The 24425-nt window shown below is 39.9% G+C and overlaps 1 protein-coding gene across 1 annotated transcript in view; it reads right to left on the bottom strand.

Annotated features, from left to right (window-relative positions):
• The window catches only part of CUBN (cubilin), a 265058-nt gene extending 243497 nt beyond the window's left edge, over positions 1 to 21561 (bottom strand). Inside the window, exons 1-13 of the mRNA XM_073879866.1 lie at positions 21434 to 21561; positions 20919 to 21048; positions 19906 to 20001; positions 19331 to 19369; positions 16351 to 16452; positions 15589 to 15692; positions 9331 to 9457; positions 8252 to 8414; positions 5828 to 5959; positions 4615 to 4710; positions 2455 to 2573; positions 2090 to 2276; positions 832 to 944 (exon numbers count right to left, since the gene is read on the bottom strand). Of these exons, the coding sequence (XP_073735967.1) occupies positions 832 to 944; positions 2090 to 2276; positions 2455 to 2573; positions 4615 to 4710; positions 5828 to 5959; positions 8252 to 8414; positions 9331 to 9457; positions 15589 to 15692; positions 16351 to 16452; positions 19331 to 19369; positions 19906 to 20001; positions 20919 to 21048; positions 21434 to 21546 (1521 nt within the window). The 5' untranslated portion in view covers positions 21547 to 21561. The remainder of the gene's footprint in view (positions 1 to 831; positions 945 to 2089; positions 2277 to 2454; positions 2574 to 4614; positions 4711 to 5827; positions 5960 to 8251; positions 8415 to 9330; positions 9458 to 15588; positions 15693 to 16350; positions 16453 to 19330; positions 19370 to 19905; positions 20002 to 20918; positions 21049 to 21433) is intronic.
• Positions 21562 to 24425: the final 2864 nt, after the last annotated feature.

The raw sequence follows: 24425 nt of genomic DNA, 5'->3' as shown, positions 1-24425 counted from the left end.
CCCTTTCCACAGATGTAAATTGAGAATAACAATTCTTATCTTTCAGGGTAGGGTTACAAGAGTTAAAATACAATGACACAATGTATACAAAGCAATTAACACAGCACAGTGGCACAGAGAAGGCTCCAATAAGAAAACCATTTTCATAGTTGTCCCCATTTTGCGTAATAATCAACAGAACACTGACTGGTCATCTTCAAACAAGACTGTCTTGGGAACAATAGGACTACAAATTCCCAGCTTGCAGTTGGCCACTCCCTTTGGAGAATCATCTCTACTGGACAAAGCATGGACTTGGAATCAGACAAACCTGACTTTGAAATCCAACTCATCTAATTACCAGCTAAAAGGTGTTTTTTTAAAAAATGACTTAAGGGCACCTGGGTGGCTCAGATGCTTAAGCGTCTGCCTTTGGCTCAGGTCACGATCCCAGGGTCCTGGGATCGAGTCCCGCATCGGGCTCCCTGCTCCTTGGGAGCCTGCTTCTCCCTCTGCTTCTCTCTCTCTCTCTCTCTCTCTCTCTCTCTGTCTCTCATGAATAAATAAAATCTTTAAAAAAATAAATAAATAAAATAAAATAAAAAATGACTTAGCTTCTCTTAGTTTCCATTATCTCGTTTATAAAATGAGGATACAATCACCTATTTCAAAGAGTTAGTGGAAGGCTTGAGAAAGGTGCATAAACTATCTAGCCCAGAGCCTGACACCTAGCAGGTCCTCAGTATATGATGGTTGGATTACCACTATATGTATTTTATGTAATATATACACATATTGCATATTCATGTATACAAATGAAAGGCACATTTGGGCAGGAGATACTACATTTACCTTTCCCTCTTCAGTTCGGATAACCCAGAAGCAGTTGACATCATGTACATAACCAACATCAGGGCTCATGTAGCTGAAACTTCCACTCATCCCTGAGAGGGACCCTCCACACACTGCAAAGGGAAAGAAGATGAATTCTGCTTTACAGAGACTCTGAAAAGGAAGAGGCTCGGCAGCTCCAACCCTGCTGCTGAAATATTAGAGAAATCTGAGTAATTAACCCTGGAGACAAATGCCCTGCCACTCTTTCCTCTCCTGGCCCTCTTTTTCCTCGGACACCCACCTAAGTAAGTCCCACCTGTTGTTCGAAGTCCACTTGGTATCTCCTTGTCACGACCGTGTACCTTCCTGCCTCTTGTTGTTTTCCCTGGCTCCCAGTCTCTCTGCCTCCGTGATACTTGACTTGAACCCACACAACTTAGTTCTAATCTTTAGCTCTTGTCTCCTCTCTGCCATTTTGTATTAGACTCATCTCCTCAACCAGAAGATAAACAGATAATATGAGGATAGTATTTTATGCTTATCTCTCCACAGTATCTACCAGAGTCCTAAACACGTAGTAAAGTCTCAATAAATGTGCTGATTCCGAATCAAGAGTTATACAAGAGGGCTGGAGTGGTCAGAAGAAGCTTGAGGAAGGAGACTGAGGCCTGAAGGTGAAGGACTCCTGAGGGACAGATACATTCAGATGTGAAGCAAAGGAAGAATCTGGAGATATCTGGGGAGAAAAATATCCCAAATAAAGGAACACAGCATGGTGGTACAAGGGGTCAGGTGATAAGAAAAGACGTCTGGCTTGGAAAGGGAGTATTATTAGGGAACTAGTGAAAAATAAGGTTAATTGGATATGGGAAGGCCAAGTTAAAGAGAATAATTGGAAACAGTCCCAATTTTTATTTAACAGGTGGGCAATGGGGAGTGACTGTGTGTTCTAGAGCAGGAGACTGGCATGATTTAGTGTAATGTTATAGGGAAATGAAACAGCTGCTGTAGAGAAAACTCTCCCTAGAGAACTATACTACCGTAGCAAATTTTATTTTCAGAACAGACATAATAAAAATGGCAAGTACTAACTTAATTCTTCCTTTGAAGGAAGGTTCTTCTGGCTTAAACCGAGATAGATATTTACCTTATAAATTCTAGACTACAGCTGCAAGGGAAGGCTTAGTTACAGGAAAGAAGAGTCCACGGCAGGACTCATTAAGGGATGATCCTTCCATGCTGTGAGCATCTGTGAGAGAAGAAATGCTGAGCGTACCTTGCTGGGGAATCTGACAGAGGAGTCCAGTCCAGAAACGTGTACATTCACAACTAAAAGCATTAACGCTATCCACACAAGTTCCCCCATTCAAGCAGGGGTTGCTCAGACATTCATTTATATTTTCTGTACAGTTGATGCCAGCCCAACCTGATTCACACTTACAAAGATAACCAGAGACTGTTTCCTAAGGAAAGAAAAACATAACGCCATAATGATAAACATGAATCAACTCAAATAACAAAGACTATTAGTGTTACATAATGTATGTAGCAGGTGTTGAGCCACAAACATCTTCTGGTAGCCTAACCTGTAATAATTCGTTGAAATGGTAATTGCTAAGTAAGGAAGAATAAAGGACTCACAATGCACTGTCCATTTAAACAGGGGTGGCTCTGGCAAATATTACTGAGTTGCACACATCCATTTGGCCCATAACCATTTCCAGTATACCCCGGGAGACAAGTGCAGAGAGGTAAGGAACCTGTTTAGAAATCAAAATGGAAATATAAATACAGATCTCCTCGATTCAGACCCAGTAACAAAACTCAGGCCCTGTTGTCTAGATGAGAAATTGCCAAAGTCAAGTCTGCATATCTCTCAGAGCAGAAACACCAGGCATAAAGAGAAAATAATAGAATCTTTTTCTATTTTTATCTTAAATATAAGAAAGGCATTATGCATTTCCAATACTTTATATACAAATTGGCACGGGAGCTGTCAGTCCATATGTCATGGTCCTGAGTTGCGGACAAGTGTGAGGTACACCAAGGGAAAGGGGAGTTTCTCATGGAGGGGCTGACAGCAGAAAAGGCTATTCTCATGCAGATGATATCTGTTGCAAGCACTGTACCCATATTGACTATAAATAGGTACTGTTTTAATCCCCATTTACAGATAAAGACAAAACACAGAAAGAACAAGCGCCTTGACAAAGGACACACGGCTAGATTATGATGGAACCAAGGAGAAAATCAAAATCTAAGCAGTATTTTTCTAGAATCCATGTTCCTAACTACTTCAGTATGCTGTTAATTATTTAATAAACATTTAATAGTCACAGTATATACATATATAAGTTCTATGTATATATTACACACATACATATATACACATGTTTTTTTTATATATGTGAATAGATATATTATGTCAGTAAAAATAAAAGTGGTACTTGGAAATAGCAAGAGTTATGATATGTTATTCAATAAATGAAGTTGGAGCCATACATTTGAACAAAAATATCAAGCTAAATGTCTATTTGATACTATAGATAAAAACAAATCCCCAAAAGATCAAGATCTTAATGTTAAAAATAAATGAAAGTACAAAAGAGCAAGCACTTGACTATTTTTAGAGTTCTGTAGGAAAGGCCTAATTCCAAGAAGAGAAAATCCTATAAGAAGAGATTTATCTTTTTGATAGCATAGAAATTTTAAACTTCTAAATAGAAAATACCACCACAAAATTAAAATAAAAATAATGTGCCAGGGAAAATACATGTAAAACATAAGACAGATAATGAGATAATATCCTTAGTACATAATGAAAATTTACAAATCAGTGAGAAAGCAGATGAACAAAGGACATGAACAAATAGAAAAAAAAAAAATAAAGCCAGTAAATATGTAAAAAGTATTAATTATTGGGGTGCCTGGATGGCTCAGGTGGTTAAGCATCTGCCTTCAGCTCAGGTCATGGATCGAGCCCCACATCGGGCTCCCTGCTCAGCCGGGAGTCTGCTTTTCCCTCTGCCTCTGCCTCTCTCCCTTTGCTTGTGCTCTCTCTCTCTCTGTCAAATAAATAAAATCTTTAAAAATAAAATAAAGCATTAATTATTCATGATCAAAAATGAATTTTGATATGGTCAAAATTAAAATAATGGGAAGGCAATTTTTACCTATAAAATTGACCAAAATGAGAAATAACAATAGTATCCATTATTGTCAAGGGTGGGATACATGTATACTTTCATGCACTGTTGGTAAGTATAAATTGATACATTTCTGGAAGAAAATTTAGCAATATATATTTTTTAAATTATAGGAGGTGAAACTCCTCTTACACAGCATTGCAGACACTGTTGGTTATTGCCCTAGATCCACTTTTCTATTTTTTAGTAGTGAATTCTTTATTTTAACTGGGGGCATAAGCACCTGAAATAAACTACATTTCCCAGCCTCCCTTGCAGCCAAGGTTAGCAACAGGGCTCAGTCCTGGCCAATGACATAGAAAAGAGAGTTGACAATGGTCCTTCCTCCTTTTCTCCTTGCTGTTTTCTCGAATACAGTCATAAATTACTTTGCTGGCTTGATTATCTTGGGAAATAATTGCGAATTTAAGGCAGACCAGAGAAGAGCATAGTCTATTACATTAAAAAATCCAAACGTATAATTTTAAAACAAGGATTACTTTTTGGTTTGAAGATCAAAATAAGAATTTTGAGGATAGGGGATTTTGTTTTTAAGATGTTGATTTGTTTTAGAAGGTCATATTTAAATACCACAAACCAGAGGGAGAGTCATCACCTAGAACGGAGGAGCATGATGCATCTGGGTGGCAGCCTCCATTATTGACTGAGCAGATGTCAATGAGTGTGCACACTCTTCCATCACCTTGATACCCTGATGACAGCAAGAGCAGGGCATAACAAACAACATTTAGAATACGGAAGAATCCCAATCCAAGAACCAAATATCATGAACCAGGCTAACCAGAGATCTTCTATCATCAGAACAGGAAAGGTAAATATGAAGCATCATACACAAATTCCTATCATTAAGAAAAAACAACAACAAGAATTGGGAGCCTGATGGCAGAAACAATGTTCTGGGTTGTTTCTAATGACAAAAATAAAAAAAAAATAAAATAAAAAGATGCATGAAACTACTGGTAGACTTAGAAAGTGCTGATACTAAGCAAACTGACATTTTCTAATTACAGTGACTTTAATGATCTGAGAGCTAAATTATCGTATAAGTCCAAAGTACTGTTGTTTCACATTAATAAAACATATAGGGTTTCAATATATCCCTTAGAACTCCCTGAACTTCTTGGGCAGTCACTCAGTTGAGATCACAGAATAGCAGTAATGACTTCTTTCCAGAAGAGAAAGGAAAATAACATACATTATATGCTTACTAGTATGCCTGTTATTTAGTTAACTTTATATATAAAACATCTCATCTCATGACTACATTGTATTAAAAATTATTTGTGGAAACAATGGAGCTATAGATCTGTGATCCACAGAGAAAATGTTTCAAATTCTGCATTTTCTCCCCACGCCCCTTCACAATTTGTAAAGGTTTGTTGTTTTCCATTGATATTAAAAATATTTTGTATTGCTTTCCATAATATAGCTTGAACTAACGTGCCCTGAATCCATAAGTTATATAAAACTTTTGGCACTACTCATATATCTCCTTAGAAAGAGTCATATTTAAAACAGCACAAGCAGGGTGCCTGGGTGGCTCAGTCAGTTAAGTGTCCGACTCTTGATTTCAGCTTAGGCTATGATCTCAGGGTCATGAGATCGAGTCCCACATTGTGTTCGGCACTGAGTGTGGAGCCTGCTTAAGATCCTTTCTCTCTCTCTCTCTCTCCCCCTGCTCCTCCCCCTCCCTCTCTCTCTCTCCCTCCCTAAAAAAACTAAAACTAAAATAAATAAAATGGAGCACGAGACCCCATTTCCAAATGTATGTTTTGCCTGTAATGGTGTCAGGAAACTTGGTGTAGCACCTGGTGGACAGGCTTCACAGTGGTAAGACCCAAATGTATTCACACAGGTGACAGGTGGAGCCACGGAACAACCACCATTATTTATCTCACATTCATTGATATCTTGGCAACTGTATCCATTTCCTTGCCAGCCTAGAAAGATCAGAAGATTTGAAAAGTTAGCTCTATAGACAAGTTGACAACAAAGAAATGCAAATTGTCAAAAATACATAAAAACCTGCTTCACTCTAAGAAACTACAGATTAAAATGAGGAAGACTCTACCTTTCAGGTTGGCAAAAAATTGTCTTAAATTCTCAAAAACAAATTCTGGCAAAGTGGTGGGCATATGAGGTACTCTTAGATGCTTTTAGTCAGAAAAGTTTAATTAGTAAAACCTACTTGGAAATAGATTTAGCAATATTCACTAAAATTTTTAAAATATATACCTGTGGACTAACAATTCCACTTCTTAAAACAGTTTCTGCAGTGATAAAAATGGCAGTATCTACAGACATAGGTAAGCAGATGTCTACTGCAGAATTGTTTAATGGGGGGAAAAAAAAAACAAAACCTCTCAGTGATCAGTAGCAGCATAGCTGAATCTATTACGACTCATCTACACCACTGATATGAAAAGCTATTTTTAATGACATGCACACACACATATTAAAAAACTTCCCCATACACACTTTAACTAATAATATAAATTTTAGAATAATATGCGGAGTCTAATCCCAATTTGGGGAAGAAATTTTTTTAAACCTGCATATGTGTCTACGTGTTTGTATGAGCAAAGGAAAATGAAGAAGAGGAGAGAGAACAATTGTTAACAGTAGTCTCATTAGGAGGGTAAGACTGAAGGTGAAGGAGGAGGGACTTTTCCTCCAGATGTTTCTGTTTAAATCAATTGTTACAGTGAGTTTTATTACTCTTATAATTCAAATGACTAAAATTATGATAAGAATGTTTAAAACCTTCTAAATTTTTAAAAATACTTCTTTTATTTGATCTAAGTGGAGTTCCTTCTAAAATTCTACCTATGGAGATTACATATCGTGGGTGAAGAATGTGCAGAAGAGAGCTGGAAGGAAACATGCCCCAATGTCAATGGTGGTCCTCCGAGTGATAAGACTATGGGCATTTTTTGCCATCTTATTTTTATATTTTTATAGTTTCTTTATATTTTATAAGTAGCATGTATTTATTTTGACATGAAGGAAAAAAATAATGTGATTAACAGGAAAACAAAAAGTTTTGTTTCTCTTTTTTTTTTCTCCAACGATAAATAAAAGAATCCTATAGTTCAAATCATTTATTTTTCTGATTTCTAGTTTTTAAAGACTGTTGCTGGCAAATTGTCTTCAAGGATGTGGTTGTTTTCAAATTTTTTTGCCCCTGAGAACTAAGAGGGAAAAACTTTTTACATGTTTTTTTTTCAGTTTCTTCCTAGTTATACAAGATCTAAGCAGGTAACATGAAGAAAGTCACTAAACCAAAAGTCACAGGAAGCAATAGGTGTGTGGGTTCCTCGATGAGAAGGATCAATGAAGTATTCAGCAGCCCAACTCAAATCCACAGTCAGGCAGACCTAGGTTTGACTCCTGACTGCTTATAAGCTATGTGATCTTGGGCAAGTTATTTATCTTCTCCAAGCCTCATGGTCTTATGTTTTAAAGTGGGAATAAAACTAATCCCTAACGTTTCTTGATTTTTGTCATAGTTGCAAGAATTAAAAATTGCCCCAGCACAGTATCTCAATGAAGTTTCATAAAATAATTATATTCTTATATGCTGTACCTTCTAACAACACACGAGGAGTGCCCAGGGGCCTTGTAGACTCCCTGAGGCCTGGTTAATTGCTCCCCTGTGCACCCAGCAAAGTGCTTTGCTCATAGTGGGAGCTCTACAAATACACGTTGATTGGATGATGATGGTCTCATATAGTGAGAGATGAAGCACAGACTGAAACCCAGGCAGCCTCTGAGCCCAGAGTCTACATTTTCCTTGACTCAGCGTGTGACCTGACCTGGAGATTCGGTCTCTCTGGGTCTGAGATGAAGCCAGATATCCCTATTTACAGCAAGACCACAGGGTCTCCCAGTGACACACACAGGTGAGGACTACTGGACTCCAGCGGTGACACTAAGAGGTGAAATCATCTGCCCAAGTTTGCAAACATCTGGCTAGTAAGGGAGGTGGGGCTGGAATAAATCCGAGTCAGCTGCCGGCCACAGCAAGCAGGTGCTTGACCCTGACCCCTGCATTTGGCTCGGGCCCTCTGCTTTCTGCCGCTGAATTATTACAGCAGAAAGATGGGCCTATGGTGGGAAATACTTGTGAAAATAGGACATGCAATGGGACTGGAAGTCTTCCTGAGCTTTCGGCAGGGGAAGGAAATCTGTTCTGGCACCTTGCCCGGCTGGGTGTGGACGAGCCCCTGTACCTGCTGGGCAGGCCCCGCAGTAGAAAGAGCCTGGTGTGTTGAAGCACTGCGCGAGTGTTGAGCACGGTGAGTGCTGGAGGCTGCACTCATCTATGTCCAGCACACAGGCCGGGCCGTTCAGTGGGGACGTCCACCCCGCATCGCAGATGCAGCTGTACTTGGGCTGGCAGAACAACAAGAGTGTGATTCAAGGCAATCAAGAAAATGAGCAAGAAAAGCCTTTGAAAATCTCACCAAGTCCCCAACTGTTGATCCTCTAGCGTTCGTTTCCATAAGGCCAATTGAGTGGCTTCTCTTCTTCTTCCCATATAATTAAGCATTTAGACCAGACCACGCAAAAAGAGAAACATCTTTATTTCGGAGTAAGGAAAACCTATAATTTGTCCCAAAGATGCCAGGGAAAGAGCAACCACAATCAAGAAATGTAAGTCAATATAATTAAAGTCAGTGCACTCAGCCTGATGTGTTTGTAGAGGGAAAAACACCCATAGAGGCACAGACCTTGGAAAATCCATTCTGTTTGTTTCCTTTTTGAAAGTCTCTCCTTCCCCTCCCACCCACTCTCTCCTCCCACCATCCCTGGAAGGGAACCGTTTTCCATCACAAGGGTAGAAAAAAAAATTGAACTAAAAATAAAGACCCGAAGGTCTCATACAAGGCCAAGTGGGCCAGGTCTGGGTGATCTTGAAGGTCAGGAGTCAAGGTTGTCAGGATCCAGAGCACAGGGGCCACTCAGGGAGGTGGCTCGGAGTCTGCAGGGCCAGAAACAATCCAGACTCCTTAGAAGGGGATGTTGCCCGCAAAAGTGGGCCTTTGGTGTTTCCATGTCTCATCACTGTTCCAACTCATGAGGCCACGAGAGGGTCATGTCTCAGAGACAGGTGGACGAAGGAATAATAAAAATGGTAGTAATTTCTATAATGATACCACCTCTGGGTCCAGTTTTCTGTTTATTTATGGACATCTCTCATCTTTCTCCTCACCTGCGCCCCACTTCAGAGCACGAAGTGACTTCCTCTCTGTTGCTCTGCCAATGCCCTGCTCATACGCAGACATGCCACGTGCTGTGGGGGACTCACCTGGTCAGCCTGCACGCGGACTAGATCCTCGCAGATGCCGTGGACACAGAGCTCCTTGGAGCCCCCTTCACAGTCATCATATCTGGATGCACATTGGGGGCCATGTGTCTCAGGTGAGCAGAGACAACTGTGGGTTACACAAGAGCATAACATCAGGGCAAGTGCCTGTTTCTTAGCAACAATTAAGAAAATAATAATTCCAACTGTAAGTCATTGACATTCACGTGGAATCCTAAACCAGAAAACCAGATTTATTGGCTGGAGTCTTGAAAGAAAATCACTCAAGTTGTAGACTGAGTACTCGTGTTATCTCTCAAATACAGTCTGAGAGGGGCACAATGTACTATCTGGGCATGACTACCACTATAAATTCTTCTGGTATCAGGTCATCAAACAGCACTTTCAAAGGTCAGACATCCATAAACGAAGGGGGATGGAGTTCATTCGGGATGGTTAAAGGGAGAGATCAAGTCCATTCATTGTCCCTCCAACTGGACCCACCAGTAAGCACAGGTGACCTTGACTGAGCTGATATATTCCCAAATGTTCTCTGGAATTGTATAACCCCACAGGCGTGGTATAGCCACATCTCAGGGAATACAGTAATTATTATCATATTACAAAGGGCACTACTTCTATCCATAAGAGATGCAATTAACATAGTAACATTTCTTTCATAGCCACATTTTAACTCGCAAATGCAATTTTACGTAATAGCCAAGCTCGCGGGCGGTGGGTGTTTTGTCATGAGAAAATTTCAGCTCGATAATAATCAGATGAGCAAAGTTGTTTTAAACCACTGCAATCCTTAAAGTTGCTGCGTTAGCTTTCTATCTGTGTTCAGCTTCAGAGGGAATGTGGAAGATGTGAGAATGGCAAGCTGGGGCAGGGAAGCAGGTGAAGGGGTCACAGAGCCTAAGCTTCTTTATTTTCACATGTTTGAGCACTTCTGCTGGAGTGGACAGCCATGCCCAGAGGTCACCATTTGCCTGCCCTTGAGCAGCACTGGCCCTCACAGAAGCCGCTGACCATGGGGGTCAAGGGTCAGAGACAAGGAACAGGGAGGACCTGGCTGGCCAGGAACTACTTTCTCAGTGTTCTGGAAAGGGGCCATTCTATAAGGTAAAGAAGCTCTTTTAACAATCCTTGTTGATGAGGCACAAGGAGCTCAGCTGATGTCAGAAGAGGAATACAAATGTGTGACTGATGTGTGGGAGAGGAGAGTCTGGAGAGCAAGAGCCACGCTCTGGGCACAGAACAGGGTATACCCACAGAAGGCCCCAGAAACATCTGTTGGGGGGGCACCTTTCCGTGGGTTCTAAGGAAGAAGAGATCACTGAGCATGGCCAGAGATGGAGAGGAAGACTACTGTGAGTATCATCCAGGCACTTACACGTAGAGCGGCCAGACATGGCAAATAAAGACACAGGATACCCAACTACACTGGAATTTCAGATAAATGAATACTTTTTTTTGGTATAAATATGTCCCGGTGCAATTTTTAACACCAATAGATAATTGTGTAAAATCTGCTTGTTAATAAATTACATATATGATCATTCCAAGGTTGCCTTTCTCATTAAGACAAGGTCATAGATTAATAGCAATAGAAGAGTAAACTTTAAAAAAGTTTTCAATTATTCATTCTCTGCCCATAACTATTTATCTTCTCATCTCTCTCTTTCCATACTCTCCCTCTCATATCCTCTCCCATCCTTACACAGAATACTCTTTTAGGATATTTCATTAGACTCTTGGAGATTATAGAACTTTACACTATTTCACATACATACTTGAGCACCGAACCCAGGTGGCTTCCATGCTAAAAGTATATTTTACCACCATTTCCACCCATCAAAAAGAATTTTTTCGAATCTTTAAGCCAGCCTCCCTAGGTTTCTGAGCTTATCCTGTATAAGAGGTCTGAGTATTCTTACCCCATGGGACAAGACTGCCCCAGTTTTAAATCCTGATACTACCTAGTAACTGTTCACCTTAGACAATATAATAACTCCCTCTGCCCCTGTTTCTTGTAACATAATAGTGCCAATCCATGAGCACTAGTTTCACCTTGGGGTCTCAAGACATTTTCCCATAGGAAGCACTCAGGAAATTGTGTTTATCTTATCACTAAGTGCTTTGCTATAGGAAAATGACTTAAGATTTGAGAGGAGATTCTGGTTCATGGACCTGCAGTTAAACCCCCTCTCTCTCTCTCCTTCTTCTTATTTGGAGATGAGTGAACTTTCATCCTACACTTTTCTCTAAAGAACTACAAAGTAGACTTCTTTCATTTAAATGTAGCTTCATGTGAGGAACCGAGGAAGGAAGGCAGCCAAGTATACCCCTAGCTTCCTTGCTATGATCCTCAAAGACAAGTATTAATTCCATTTCACTGGCTAGGTTCACATTGCCCAAGGCCACAGGATTAGGAATTGGCAGAAGATGAATTAAAACCTAGGTCTGTGTTACTCTTGCACCCATGCTCTTCTACGTCACATCCCCATATTCTGAAAGGTAGTTAGTTGAAGACTTTTCTTTTTTCTTTTTTTTTAATTTGTTTAAGTAATCTCTACACCCAACAAGGGGCTTGAGGTCACCACCCCAAGATGAAGAGCCACATGCTCTTCCGACTGAGCCAACCAGGTGCCCCGAAGACTTTACATTTTTATGTGTCTTTTTAAGCTAACAGTGTTTGCATGCAAAATATATTCTTAAGGTATCTGGATATGTCCTTTAAAGAAAAAGAGTGATAAATTATATACGTCCCAGCAGAAGTCACCACTGTAAGGACTTTCTATTGCTGGTTTGGTTCTGGGCTTTTCAGTGTTCAAGAACACTGCAAGTGCATTTGGCAATTGAAAAGAGGTCAAATACACTTTCATAGTCATAGTTTAACTTATGTTAGAGTCCATAGTTCAATATTAACATAACTGACTAACTGAAATAGGTAATAAGCTTAATACCTAACTACCACTGACCTAAAACCAGATTATCCTCATCGTTCAACCTCTGCATGTTTTAAAAACCCACCAGTGATGACAGTGGAAAGAAATAAAATAAAATATGCGAACTGTCATTGTGCCCTTGGAGGAAAAAAAAACAAACTCAACTTTTTTTTCTAGAAAGCCTTCTAGATCTGAGCCCAAAGTATATGATATACACCATCCATACATGGCAAATTTGCGTCCCAAGGTCTGTCTTAATCCAAAGTAAGCAGGAGAACAATACGCATCAATTCTTCAGAATAAAGAGGCATTAACAGCATCAGAAGTGGCAAAATATCATCTGGTGGCTGTGTAAAGCAGTTAGGGGCGGGACCTCCAGCCACAGGAATCAGTGGAAATAGACAATGGTCTCCTTGCTGTAGTTTCATTACTCGAAAAAAAGTTTTTACCCGAAAGTTTCCTATGAAACAGGGCTTCCAATTAATTAGTATCTGCACAGTGCTTTATCTTTCAGAGGTCTTTATAATTAGGAATTATTATCCCTTTAAATAAAGACTCCTTTGTGTTCCCAAGTAAACGGGTTCCAAGAGTTAAAGGCTGAACGAGGCCCCAACCCAGAGCAAACCCTTTGTTGTGATCACATTTCTCCAGGTCCAGATTATTCAACAGTGGCTCATTTTCCTTTAGCAAATGTCCGTACAAGTTTCCCGAAGAGGTTTTGAGCCTCAGGGAAGCTACTGATTAACGGGCATTTAATCTCACATAATTAATAGAACACAAGAAAGTATCTAAATGTTCTCTTTTTCATTACACAGATTCCACAAAGCAAGCATATAGTCTTATGCTCGGGCACCTTTTTCTATTTTCTGTTATTCCTCCCAAAAGTCTCCAACAAATGCCTGAATTAGAGTGTTTAGTTCATAGCTATCAATTGGAATTCATGGGGCTTCATAAACTATCCTCATATTAAGAGGAAAAAAAAATTGACTTCAATGTTCGTTCTTAACTGTCCTCCAGCAAATCTATGAAGGACACAGACTAGAAACCAAAACCGTTTCCAGAGTCACCACAATGAGTCCTTGGGTTTTTTTTTTTTTGGGGGGGGGGTTGTTTTTTTGTTTGTTTGTTTTTTTATAGGAAGGTACAAGAGAATGCAATATTGCTCATATAAAGTTGAATCTGTCATTTAGGCAGCTCCCAACAAATAAAAATGGTTCTCTCTTCCTCTTTCTCTCTTGTGATTATACGTGGAAAAAAGAACTCTAATCTCTGACATGCAGCAAATAGTTACATTAATTTTTTTTCTTTTCCATTTTGCAGGAGTAAAAATAATGTGCTGGGGGGAGACAAAAATCAATTTTGCCTGGATCTTTGAGTCCTATCCCACCTGCTGCAAATGTTTGGTATTGGTCTGCAAGACCCCAGAGGACAGTGATAATAAAGGAAGACCAGGAGTGAGATCTAATCTCCAGGACATTCCTGGATATCAGAAAGGCAAGAAAGTGTTTGCACTAGGAGTCATTTTCCTCCAGTATCTCTGAGCAGCAATTCTCATTGATAAGTGCCTATAAACAGAGATCAGGAGATAATGCTTTCAAGGAAATGAAAGATTAGACCTGCATTTTGGATCTAGCCCAAGCTTGAATGCTCATAAAAGCAGGCAGGGATCGGGGAGTTCATTAAAATGAGATACAAAGTCCTGAAAGCAGAAGTCTCTTCAATAACATAATACTTAATTTAAGTCAGAGGTGATTGATTTGGGTTTCGCACGATGATGAAGCTCATGAAAATATCTATCAGAAGTTTGAATGAATTCACTTTGTGACTTGGAATGAGCAAAAATTTTTAAGATCAGATCAAAGAACAAAAGGATCAATTACACGAAAAAGAGAAGGATTGTGACTGCTTTTTGAGAAAACAGTGTGTTAACAGATGACAAGGAAATGACAAAATTACTGCACTCAGTTTTGCTGGAAAGAATAAAATGGATATTGTTACAAGGGAATGGGAGAACAAGACAGCAGAGACATTAGTAAGAAAGCAAATAATTGTTCTTAACTCCAGTGAGATTATACCGCTGTGTATTGAAAAAATTCAAATTCATGTTATAACAGAATAAACTTTTTTACCTTTTAATAATCACAGAATATAGAAGACCAACCAAAAAAATGGGGAAAGATAATGTCTAGAGTGTTTTTTTTAAGTGATTTTAAGGAACTATACAAAAGTAGGTTTGGTGTTGATCTGCCATAAATTTCTAGATTTGATTTTTTTAAAGATTTATTTATTTAAGAGAGAGAGCACAAGTGGATGACAGGGCAAAGGGAGAGAGAGAAGCTCAAGCAGACTCCATGTTGAGCATGGAGCCTGACAAGGAGCTCAGTCTCACAAACCTAAGATCATGACCTGAGTCTAAACCAAGAGTCGGAGGCTTAACAGACTGTGCCACCCAAGTGCCCCAGACTTGATTATTTTAAAAGCTGATGTGTCAGCCACTATAGCTTTAATAACCAATACTCTTACAGTTTGATGGCAACATGGAGGTGTTGGGATGCCTAACTCAACTTAGTAAGGAAAAGGAAGTTTTCTTGGAGAGGGTGATGGCTGAGCTGAGCAGGAGGATGCTGTAGACAAGCCACTTGACAGAGTAGGTTGGAAGAGAAGATAGGAGATGTGTGATGATTGTGGTAAGGGGACTCATGGCTAATTGAGGAAAGGCAGTGAGAGTTAACTATGTGGAGAAAACCATAGTTTAGTCTCTCATCTTGTTATGGTTAACATTTTCCATAGCACTTGAATGAAGACATCCTTACTAAAGCTATCGGCTCACTTCTCTAATGAATGGGTGTGGCATGCGCTCACGGGTATGGTGGGGCAGCCCTCTTCTGCTTAAGGCTCTTCAACAGCAGCCCCTTCAGTGCTCTGACTCTCACTAACCCATGCTCTCTATGGAAGCCACCGGGGCCTTCTGGTTCCTCAGGGACTCCAGAGAAAGACTTTCTTCATGGGGTAAGAGTTGAGGACGCACAAGCTTTTCTTCATCTAAATGAATAGCTACACGTCATTAAAGAAGAGCTATATATTGCTCCAAGGAGTACCTATTGCTGGTAATACTGGTAATTAATCATGGATGCTCTTAACTATGCGATGTTTCAGTCCTTCAAAAATGTATTTAATGAAAGAAAGAAAGAAAGAAAGAAAGAAAGAAAGAAAGAAAGAAAGAAAGAAAGAAAAGAAAAGAAAGAAAAAATAAAGAAAGAAAGAAAGAAAGAAAAAGGAAAGGAAAGAGAAAAGAAAAGAGAAACATTACCTGTAACTCCCTGCTGTATTTTCACATGTGGCCCCATTCTGGCATCCCAAGGGTGTTCCTGAGTAAATCTCACATTCATTCACATCAACTGAGCACAGAGGACCCTGCATTCATATAAAGAACAAAGTCAGGTGCTATGGGTCACAGAAGGATCTGAGGCCAATATTCCTATGATATGCTCAAGGATTTATATATGCACAATAAAGAAGTCTTCAGTTAAGTGAGATACAATCACACTAATACTAATATCCAGTTATCCTTCCTCTCGAACTCAGATTTGGCCTAAGGGAGCCAAAGAGCTCTTGGTAAAATCACGCCAATCACACAAGAAGAATCCTTATACTAACTAATCCTCATGTTACTATGAGGCAATGCCTGGGAATAGTTACTTAATTATTTTAATGCACATGTTCAGGAACATTTTCACCATTAATGGAAAAGGGCAAGAAAATTTACATGGCTACGTCAAGATTCATTTAGTACTTTTAGTGCTGAACAATTTAAATTGACGCTAGCCTAGATATCATGCCCTTCCACGTAGTTATGCAGTCAAGGGGGTTGACTCCTTAAGATGGCTCAGTGGGTTATGCAGTCATGCTTGCCATTGTTTGGATTTTGGCATACATGGTGTAATTCATCCTGATTTGGGAGACCGCAGAATTCTAGAAATTTTGGATGGAGAATTAAATATATCCGAATGATTCCAAAGAAACCGCTGATGCTGACTCATTGTCATTTTTAACCAAAGACCAAGTGACTTACCTTCCACTGGGAGGGACAGATACAATAAAAGGAATCATGGAGATTGAGGCAAGTTCCCCCATTTTGGCAGGGATTGCTGCTGCAGACCTTTCTGTCAACCGTCTGAAACAAAGACAGGGCAGTCAGCAAGACCATCGTACTTTCAGCAGGCAGCAAAGGAAGGCATGTTTCAGGGCAGGGGCACATGTGAAACTACATTTTACTCCTGGTCAAGGGAGGGTCCTCCTCCAGACTTTAAATCAATTACTGAAAGTTCTTCTTCAAATCAACTCTCTCATGGAAAAAACAAAGTGTTTTACATGATCAGTCCTATGCATTTTCCTTCACCAGGGATGAGGCACAAGGGGAGAAGATACTCTATTTTTTGGAAAAGCATTGTTCACCTGAGAAATAGACGCTGGTGGACAAGAGTAAAGATTTCAGGTTGGGAATAATAATGGGCATTCCTATTGTACTAAGAAAACAAAGTGGGAATTCCGGTTCTTTTGTTGCTATTCTTCTCTTCGGTCCTTCCAGATAAGCATTTGAAATCTGATCATCTTTTGCTGCCACCCCTCCTCCTGTGGGTTAAGATGACTGAACTCTTTTCACTCCAAGTAAGTCCCTTTGTCTGAGATGTGGGCTTAATACACCCTCTACTCCCGTGCTCACATGACTACTTTCAGACCAGAGTCACGAACAGACCTGCCTTTGTCTAAACAACCTGGGGAATCTTACCATATGTCAGCTACTAGTTCCAATCTCATAAGGTTTGTAATGCCTTTGGGGGGCAGAAAACTTTAGAGAAGAGGAGTGGTTATGCAAGAAAAGTTATTTTATTAACTTCACCTATTCGTAGTCTAATTCTCTGTGTCAAAAATTAAAATAGGGCTAAAAAATAAAATTTAAAAAAAATTAAAATTAAAATAGGGGCAAATTATTCATGACTTTTTTTTTTTTTTATCCAGTGACTCACAAAGACAGTCATGTCTGTTCCCTTCATTTTACAGATGAAACAGAGCCAGAGGGTAGCCAACTAACTGACTAAGCACCATTTCTTGCCAAACCCATCTCTCCCCTCCTTTGTCAAAAGCAAGGTGACCTCGCATGTGGGGGTCTCTTTCTGGACTCTGTTTTCTTCCATGATCCCATCTATCTTTGTGCCCTGTACCACAAATAGGCCTGTTCATCAGAGGACACGATTATGGAAATTAACCACAAACTCATTAGAAGTCCTCTGGCACACAGGGGCGCCTGCGTGGCTCCGTCGTTGAGCGTCTGCCTTCGGCTCCGGTCATGATCCCAGGGTCCTGGGATCGAGCCCCGCATCGGGCTCCCTGCTCCGCGGGAAGCCTGCTTCTCCCTCTCCCACTCCCCCTGCTTGTGTTCCCTCCCTCACTGTGTCTCTCTCTGTCAAATAAATGAATAAAATCTTAAAAAAAAAAAAGAAGAAGAAGAAGAAGTTCTCTGGCACACAAAAGCAACGTTGTCTGGTGCTTTAAAACTTGAAAGCCTATGGAGCCCCAGCAGGAAATGGAATCAGTAAGCAATCAGAGGAAGATATTGGGAAATGATGGTGCCTATAGTACCAGAGAGCACTTGCCCTATTGGAATGCATAAAAGGCACTTATATCCAAAATCATTAAAAAATTCTTCCTGGGGGGTGGGGGGAGGGAGAGTCTGGGGTCATCTGACCATGGTCTCCAGCTTCTGACCTCTGGTAGCAATAATGAAACACTCTAGGAGACTGGAGGTTATAGTACTGTGCCGTGCTCCAGAGGTATGATTCTTTGCACATTTTCATTCATTCAACTACTCCCTGAAAAAGATAAAGGCTGAGGAGCAATTTATTATCAAAGGCAGGAAAGGGCATATATACATGAATTTGCTCACCAAGTTTAAAACACCAAAATGGAGGACCATACTTGAAGCATAATCACAACAGATCCAGAATATGAGAACAGGGATTTTCAGCCTGGAATCTCCTAATTTTTATTCAGAAATTTTAATATGGGGACATTCTGTGCATTTCTCTGGGTAAAAGGTTATAGCTTCCATGAAAACCTTAAAAACATCAGCCAACTTCAAAACAGATGAGAGGTCTAAAATTACAAGGACAAGTTTATAAGCATGTACTTATAAAGTTATGGAAGGTTTACTCTAAGAAACCTCTCAAATTTAATTACCAGCAAATGTACTTTTAAGGAATTTTGAAATATTTTGTGGGACGCCTGGGTGGCTCAGTCTGTTAAGTGTCTGCCTTCAGCTCAGGTCATGATCCCAGGGTCCTAGGATCAAGCCCTGTATCGGGTTCCCTGCTCAGTGAGGAGCCTGCTTCTCCCTCTCCCTCTGCCTGCCGCTCCCCCTGCTTGTGCTCTCTCTCTCTCTCTCTCTCCCACTCTCTATTTCTGTCACATGTCAAATAAATAAATAAATACTTAAAAAAAATATTTTTGTGAATACCCCAAGCCTTTGAGTTTAATGTAGAAGATGCATGGCCTTTCTTTTTTCTTTTTTGTTTAAGATTTATTTATTTATTTTAGGAAGGGGATGGGGAGAGACAGAGGGAGAGGGAAAGAATCCTCAAGCAGACTGCCCACTGAGCACAGAGCCCGACATGGGGCTTGATCCCAGGGCCCCGAGATCATGACCTGAGCCAAAATCAAGTCAACTCTACTGACTGAGCCACCCAGGCACCCTGATGCATGGCCTTTCAATACTCAGTCCTAGATGCCAGAATCAGCAAGTTGGGGGGTCACTAGCTGACAGGTTTAGCTCACATGCTTCACAAGCCCAATGACCTGGGACTGGTTACTTTATCTGAGACTCAGGTTCCTCATCCGTATCTTGGGAAGCATGAACTGTGCTGAGAATTAAATTATAGGAAAAAGCGAAGTCCTTGGTATGGATCATCCATCTACCTTAAGAATGCAAGCCCCATCAATGATTCTAGTGTATTTTCAGTGAAAGATGTCAGACAAGTAGTAGTTATGGGACCTACCTGCTGTAAGCTTTGAAATTTTCTCTCCATATCCACAAGCTAAGTAGTAGGGAAGAGAAAGCATCAGTTAGCATTTCATATGTGATATTGCCCCTTGGCGTATTTTCCTAACACCCTCTGCTGGGGACTCACTTTGCCTGTTGATTCCTTTTTTACTGCTTTTTCCCTCCTCGTTCCTCTTCCCTTCAGGCTCCCCTTCCTTCCTACTCCCTTCCATCATATAGATTTTTTTTTTTTTAAGGCGTTGATAAGTTGACTCATTGCTTCTCTACACACAGCAACTCTGGAATTTTCATAAATGACAGTGGTTCACCCACTTCACCAATAAGAAGGTTCTATCCGAACGTGGGCAAGACCTACTTATGCAATAAGCTCTTGTCACAGCATTACAACCTTCTGCCCATCACTACCTCTGCATCCCCTATTAGGCCTATGTCATCTAACTGAAAAGTCCATAATTACAATGCTAAATTTCTAAAGAGGATGAAAAGCTACTATGTCTTCTGCAAAACGGTTACTTACAAAGTTGAATTAGGAAAACCCATTTGTGCTAACAATGCGGATGTCAGACTTACCTTAGAATTAAGCTGATGGATTTGACTGGAAATATTTTGAGGTAGACCGACTGCACTCCTTTTTAAATCTATAATATCATCTTTGTTTCTCTGGATCTAATTTCAAAAAGGTAAAGGAGGAGGAGAAAGCTAGTGAAAAAGTCATGCATCTGTTATAGATACAAAATATTTTTAAAGTCGAGTCCTGTTCTTTTTTAAGCACCAAGATCTTGCCCATTATTGTAAAAATCAACACAATGCCATGTATAATAAACATCGGACTAAAATAGCCATGGCATAATTCTCTCCGCCCTTTTCAGTAACAGCACATCAAGCTACTTTCCATTTGCATTTTTTCTCATAACAGTTGGGAGTGCTCGTTGAGAGGCCTGGCCTGGAGACCGACTGCTTGGGGTTTAGATCCTGGCTCAGCCATTTCCTGGGGGTCCTTGGGCGAGCTGTTGTACTGCTGCATGTTTCCTTTACCTCCCTCACAAACGGGGTGATAATAAAGCCAAGCTCACGGGACAATTGTGGGGGTTCGATGGGATAACGCACAGCAAGTGTGGAGCACACTGGATAGCCCCGAGGAAGCTCTAAATAATGCTAGCTTCTAACATTACGACTGATACACCAGTGTGATACCGTAACTAATGGACACTGAAAACACTCAGGAAGGCAGGAGAATAACTGGCCAATCCTGTTCTCTGGCACAAGTAAACTGGTCACATATCACCTTTCTCTGGCCCCTCTCCTTCCTTCTCCTCTTGGGAAGGAGTCCCAATATGACCCTGGGGCCCTTCTTTGGGTTAGATGGATTAGAGGACATAAGCCCCCACCACGAGCCACTTCCCACTAGAACTTCTCCTTCTGCCCATCATTAACCCTGGGGCATTGTTCTTTATAGGACTTTCCTCACCTCCAGTTAGGTTCCCCGGGCTAAAGATTTAAGGTATGGATTCATATAGACCTCTTGAATTAAATGACTCTAAACGGATATACAAAATTACTTCGATATATTTCCATTGTATTACCTGATGTAAACATTCACCAAGGTCTTCCTCATTTAATTTGATTTTTCCCAGGGATCCAGTTCTGAATTCAATGTTCTGAGCAGACCCAGCAAGAAACACTAAATTTCCCCTCTCTGCAGCCATCCGAGGCCTATATAAGTCAAACCAGAGGATGCATCAATGATGAGCACATGTAATTTTTAAACAACATTTCTCACTGAATATCTGTAGACTGCTTACACCTTCGCTCTGTGGTCAGCTCAACCAAATTCTCCCTGCTAATCTGCCCTTTCTTCCCTGCAGATTTCCTAGAGATGGCTCCTAGTAATTGCATACTCGCCTTATTTGCAAAATGGTCAGTGAATAATTTAAGTAGAAGATAATCCCCTACATCAATCTAAATGTTCTTCCCTATCTATCTTCAACATCATTGTTTTCTTGAAGAAAAATTACACCTTTGCTTCTCTGGCTATTTGTGGAAACTAATGACCACCTGCCCTCAACCCTCAGCAGCAATAATCCGTATGTCTACTTACTGCTGGAGCTCAGTACTTCTCTTCTGTCTCTGCAGCTCAAGTTCACCAGTTCCACCATTTGATTCAGCAAATGTCAACAAAATAACCAAACTCCAAAGAAAAGATGATAACATGTTCCTCAGCAACCCTCCTCCGTTGTCAGGAAGAAGGAAGCCCTCCAGCCGAGTGTGGGATTTGAGAGAAAGCAAATCAGGCAGATGTACTTTGGCCTGTGAAATATCCTGCAACTTTTCAGTTCTCTCTTCTTTGCCCTTGACGGCTATGTTATTTTTCCTTCCCAAGGGGTGTAAATGATCTTAGATCTTCAACTTGTGAGAGGTCAAAATCTACCTTTAAGTGATGCACAACTTAATCATTACCTCTCTGACCTTTGAAATAGTAACAAACTGCTTTGGAAACATCCACTAAAACAATCCTTGCTTAAGAAGTAGCCACCTTTCAGCAAATGATACTAGAAAAACTGGATACTCACATGCAAAAAAAAAAAAAAAAGAAAAGAAAAAGAATCTGGACCTTACTTTACACCACATACAAAAAAATTAACTCAAAATGAACCAAATATCTAAAAGTGGGAGCTAACACTCTTTAGAAGAAAACAAAGGAGGAAAGGCTTGTGACAGTGCACTTGGCAATGATTTTTTGGATATGACACCAAAAGCATCGGCAACAATAACAAAATAATGGATACATTGGACGATTTGCAAATGAAAAAACGTTTGTATACCAAAAAACACCATCAACACAGTGAAAGACAACTCAGAGAATGCGAAAAAAATTCACTAATTATATATATGATAAGAGGTTAATATCCAGAATACATAAAGAACTCCCATAACTCACCAACAATAAAAAAGAGCCCCTTTTTAACGTGGGCAAAGAAAATAGGCATTTTTCCAAAGAAGATGTACAAATTGCCAAAAAACACATGAAAAGATGCTCATCTTCACTATTCATTAGGAAAACAAATCAAAACCACAATGAGATATCACTTCACACCCATTAGGATGGCTACTATCAAAACAAACAAACAAAACCCAGAAAAGAACAGGTGTTGGTGAGGATGTGGAGAAACTGGAGCCCTTGTGTACTCTTTGTGAGAAAGTAAAATGGTGCAGCCATTACAAAACAGTATGGCAGTTCCTTAAAAAATTAAACAGAATTGCCACGGGATCCAGCAATTGCACATCTGGATATATACCCAAGAGGCCTGAAAAAAGGAGACTCAGATAGGTATTTGTACAACCATGTTCACAGCAGCATTATTCACAATTGCCAAAATATGGAACCAATCCCAATGTCCATTGACAGATATGAATGGATAAACAAAATATGTTACATGCATACAGTGGAATATTATTCAGCCTTAACATGGAAATTCTGGCACCTGCTACAACATGGATAAACCTTGAAGACATTATGCTGAGTGAAATAAGTCAGACACAAAAGGCCAAATACTGTATGCTTCCACTTATATGAAGAACCTAAAGTAGTCAAACTCACAGAGACAGAAGGTAGCATTGGTTTCCTGGGCTGGGGGAAGGGAGAATAGGGAGTTCTTGTTTAATGAACAAGAGGTTCACTTCGGAAAGATGAAAAAAGTTCCGGAGATGAATGGTGGTGACGGTTACACAACAACGAGAAAGGAAAGTATGTAATCCCACCGACCATTAAAAATGTTTAAAATGAGAGACACCTGCATCGCTCATTAGGTTAAGCGTCAAACTCTTGGTTTCAGCTCAGATCGTGAGCCTCGCGTTGGGCTCCATGCTCAGCGTGGAGTTGGCTTAGGATCTCTCTCCCTCTCTCTCTCTCTCCCTCTGCCCCTCCCCCTGTTCTCTAAATAAATACATACATACATACATACATACATAAAAACTTTTAAAAAATGACTAAAATTATAAATTTTATGTTAGGTATAGTTTACAATTAAAAAAAATTGAAACCAGAGTTAGAAAGATGGGATGGGAACTAGTTGCTATGGGAAACCCTTTGAAGAAATAAAAGGATGCTTTGCATGTAGACTCATTGTTTTCAAAGATTTAGAAAAAATAGGCTGTGAAAAACTTGGAAGTGCCATCAAAAATTTTAGAGAGTATCTACATAAAATTCCCCCCTTAAATAAAGCAGTACAGTTTGATATGGAGAAATATAACACCATTTTACACATGTTCTATTAAAAAATAGCAAGAAAAATAGCTGGCAAGTTGCTGTTTACTTGAGGTGATACTGAGGTTAAGTAATGAGGTTTTTTTGTTATGTTGTTGTCTGTTTTAAGAAATGGGCATAATGCAATAAATGGTATCTCCAGATGAATATATTTCTTTAAACTTACAGTTGCCCAAGTTTTGTTTAAGAGCTTAACAACCTGGGGTGGGGATGGGGGAAAAGCTTGACATGGTGAACTATTTGTCAACTTAGAACTGGACGAAATAGGATGGGGTAGAATCTTCCAACACAAAGGACAATTCTATCCCTCTGAGCTATGACCATAACTATCTTCGTGATTATACTTTCTTAAGGTATATGAATGTACTCAGCAAATCTTTTTGTGCAATAGAAGAGGTCTCCAGCGTGATCTCAATAAGAACTTCCTGTTTTACTAATGTGCTTATTATTAAACAAAGTAGAGATAATTTCTTTGCTCCTAATCTAGGCATACAATTCTTAATTGTCCCTCACATTAGAAAAAAAAAAAAAAACAAGAAAGAAATATCCTTTCAAGGTCTAACTGACTTTTGGTGAGTTGGGGAATTTTACCTCCAGCTCACCTACTCAACTCTAGCTGACATCAATAGACAAGTCAGACCGTGTGCTTATGATGACTTGGTGGAAGCAATATAAAAATCAATTGCTGTTTCCATGGCATTATCATGAATTCTGTTTATCTGCCTTATTTGGAATTTCTTCAGCAAAGAGAAATTTAAAAAGTCTTAGAATCCATGACCTTCAGACTTTGAAGGTGAATAATCACCCATCTTCCCGCCCCCAAGGT

Source organism: Callorhinus ursinus, unplaced genomic scaffold (genome assembly GCF_003265705.2).
Source record: "Callorhinus ursinus isolate GAN/ISIS: 27379988/994484 unplaced genomic scaffold, GSC_fseal_2.0 scaffold36, whole genome shotgun sequence".
Classification (NCBI taxonomy): domain Eukaryota; kingdom Metazoa; phylum Chordata; class Mammalia; order Carnivora; family Otariidae; genus Callorhinus; species Callorhinus ursinus.
Note: the sequence above shows the minus strand (reverse complement) of the source record. Positions and strands in the feature narration are given on the sequence as shown.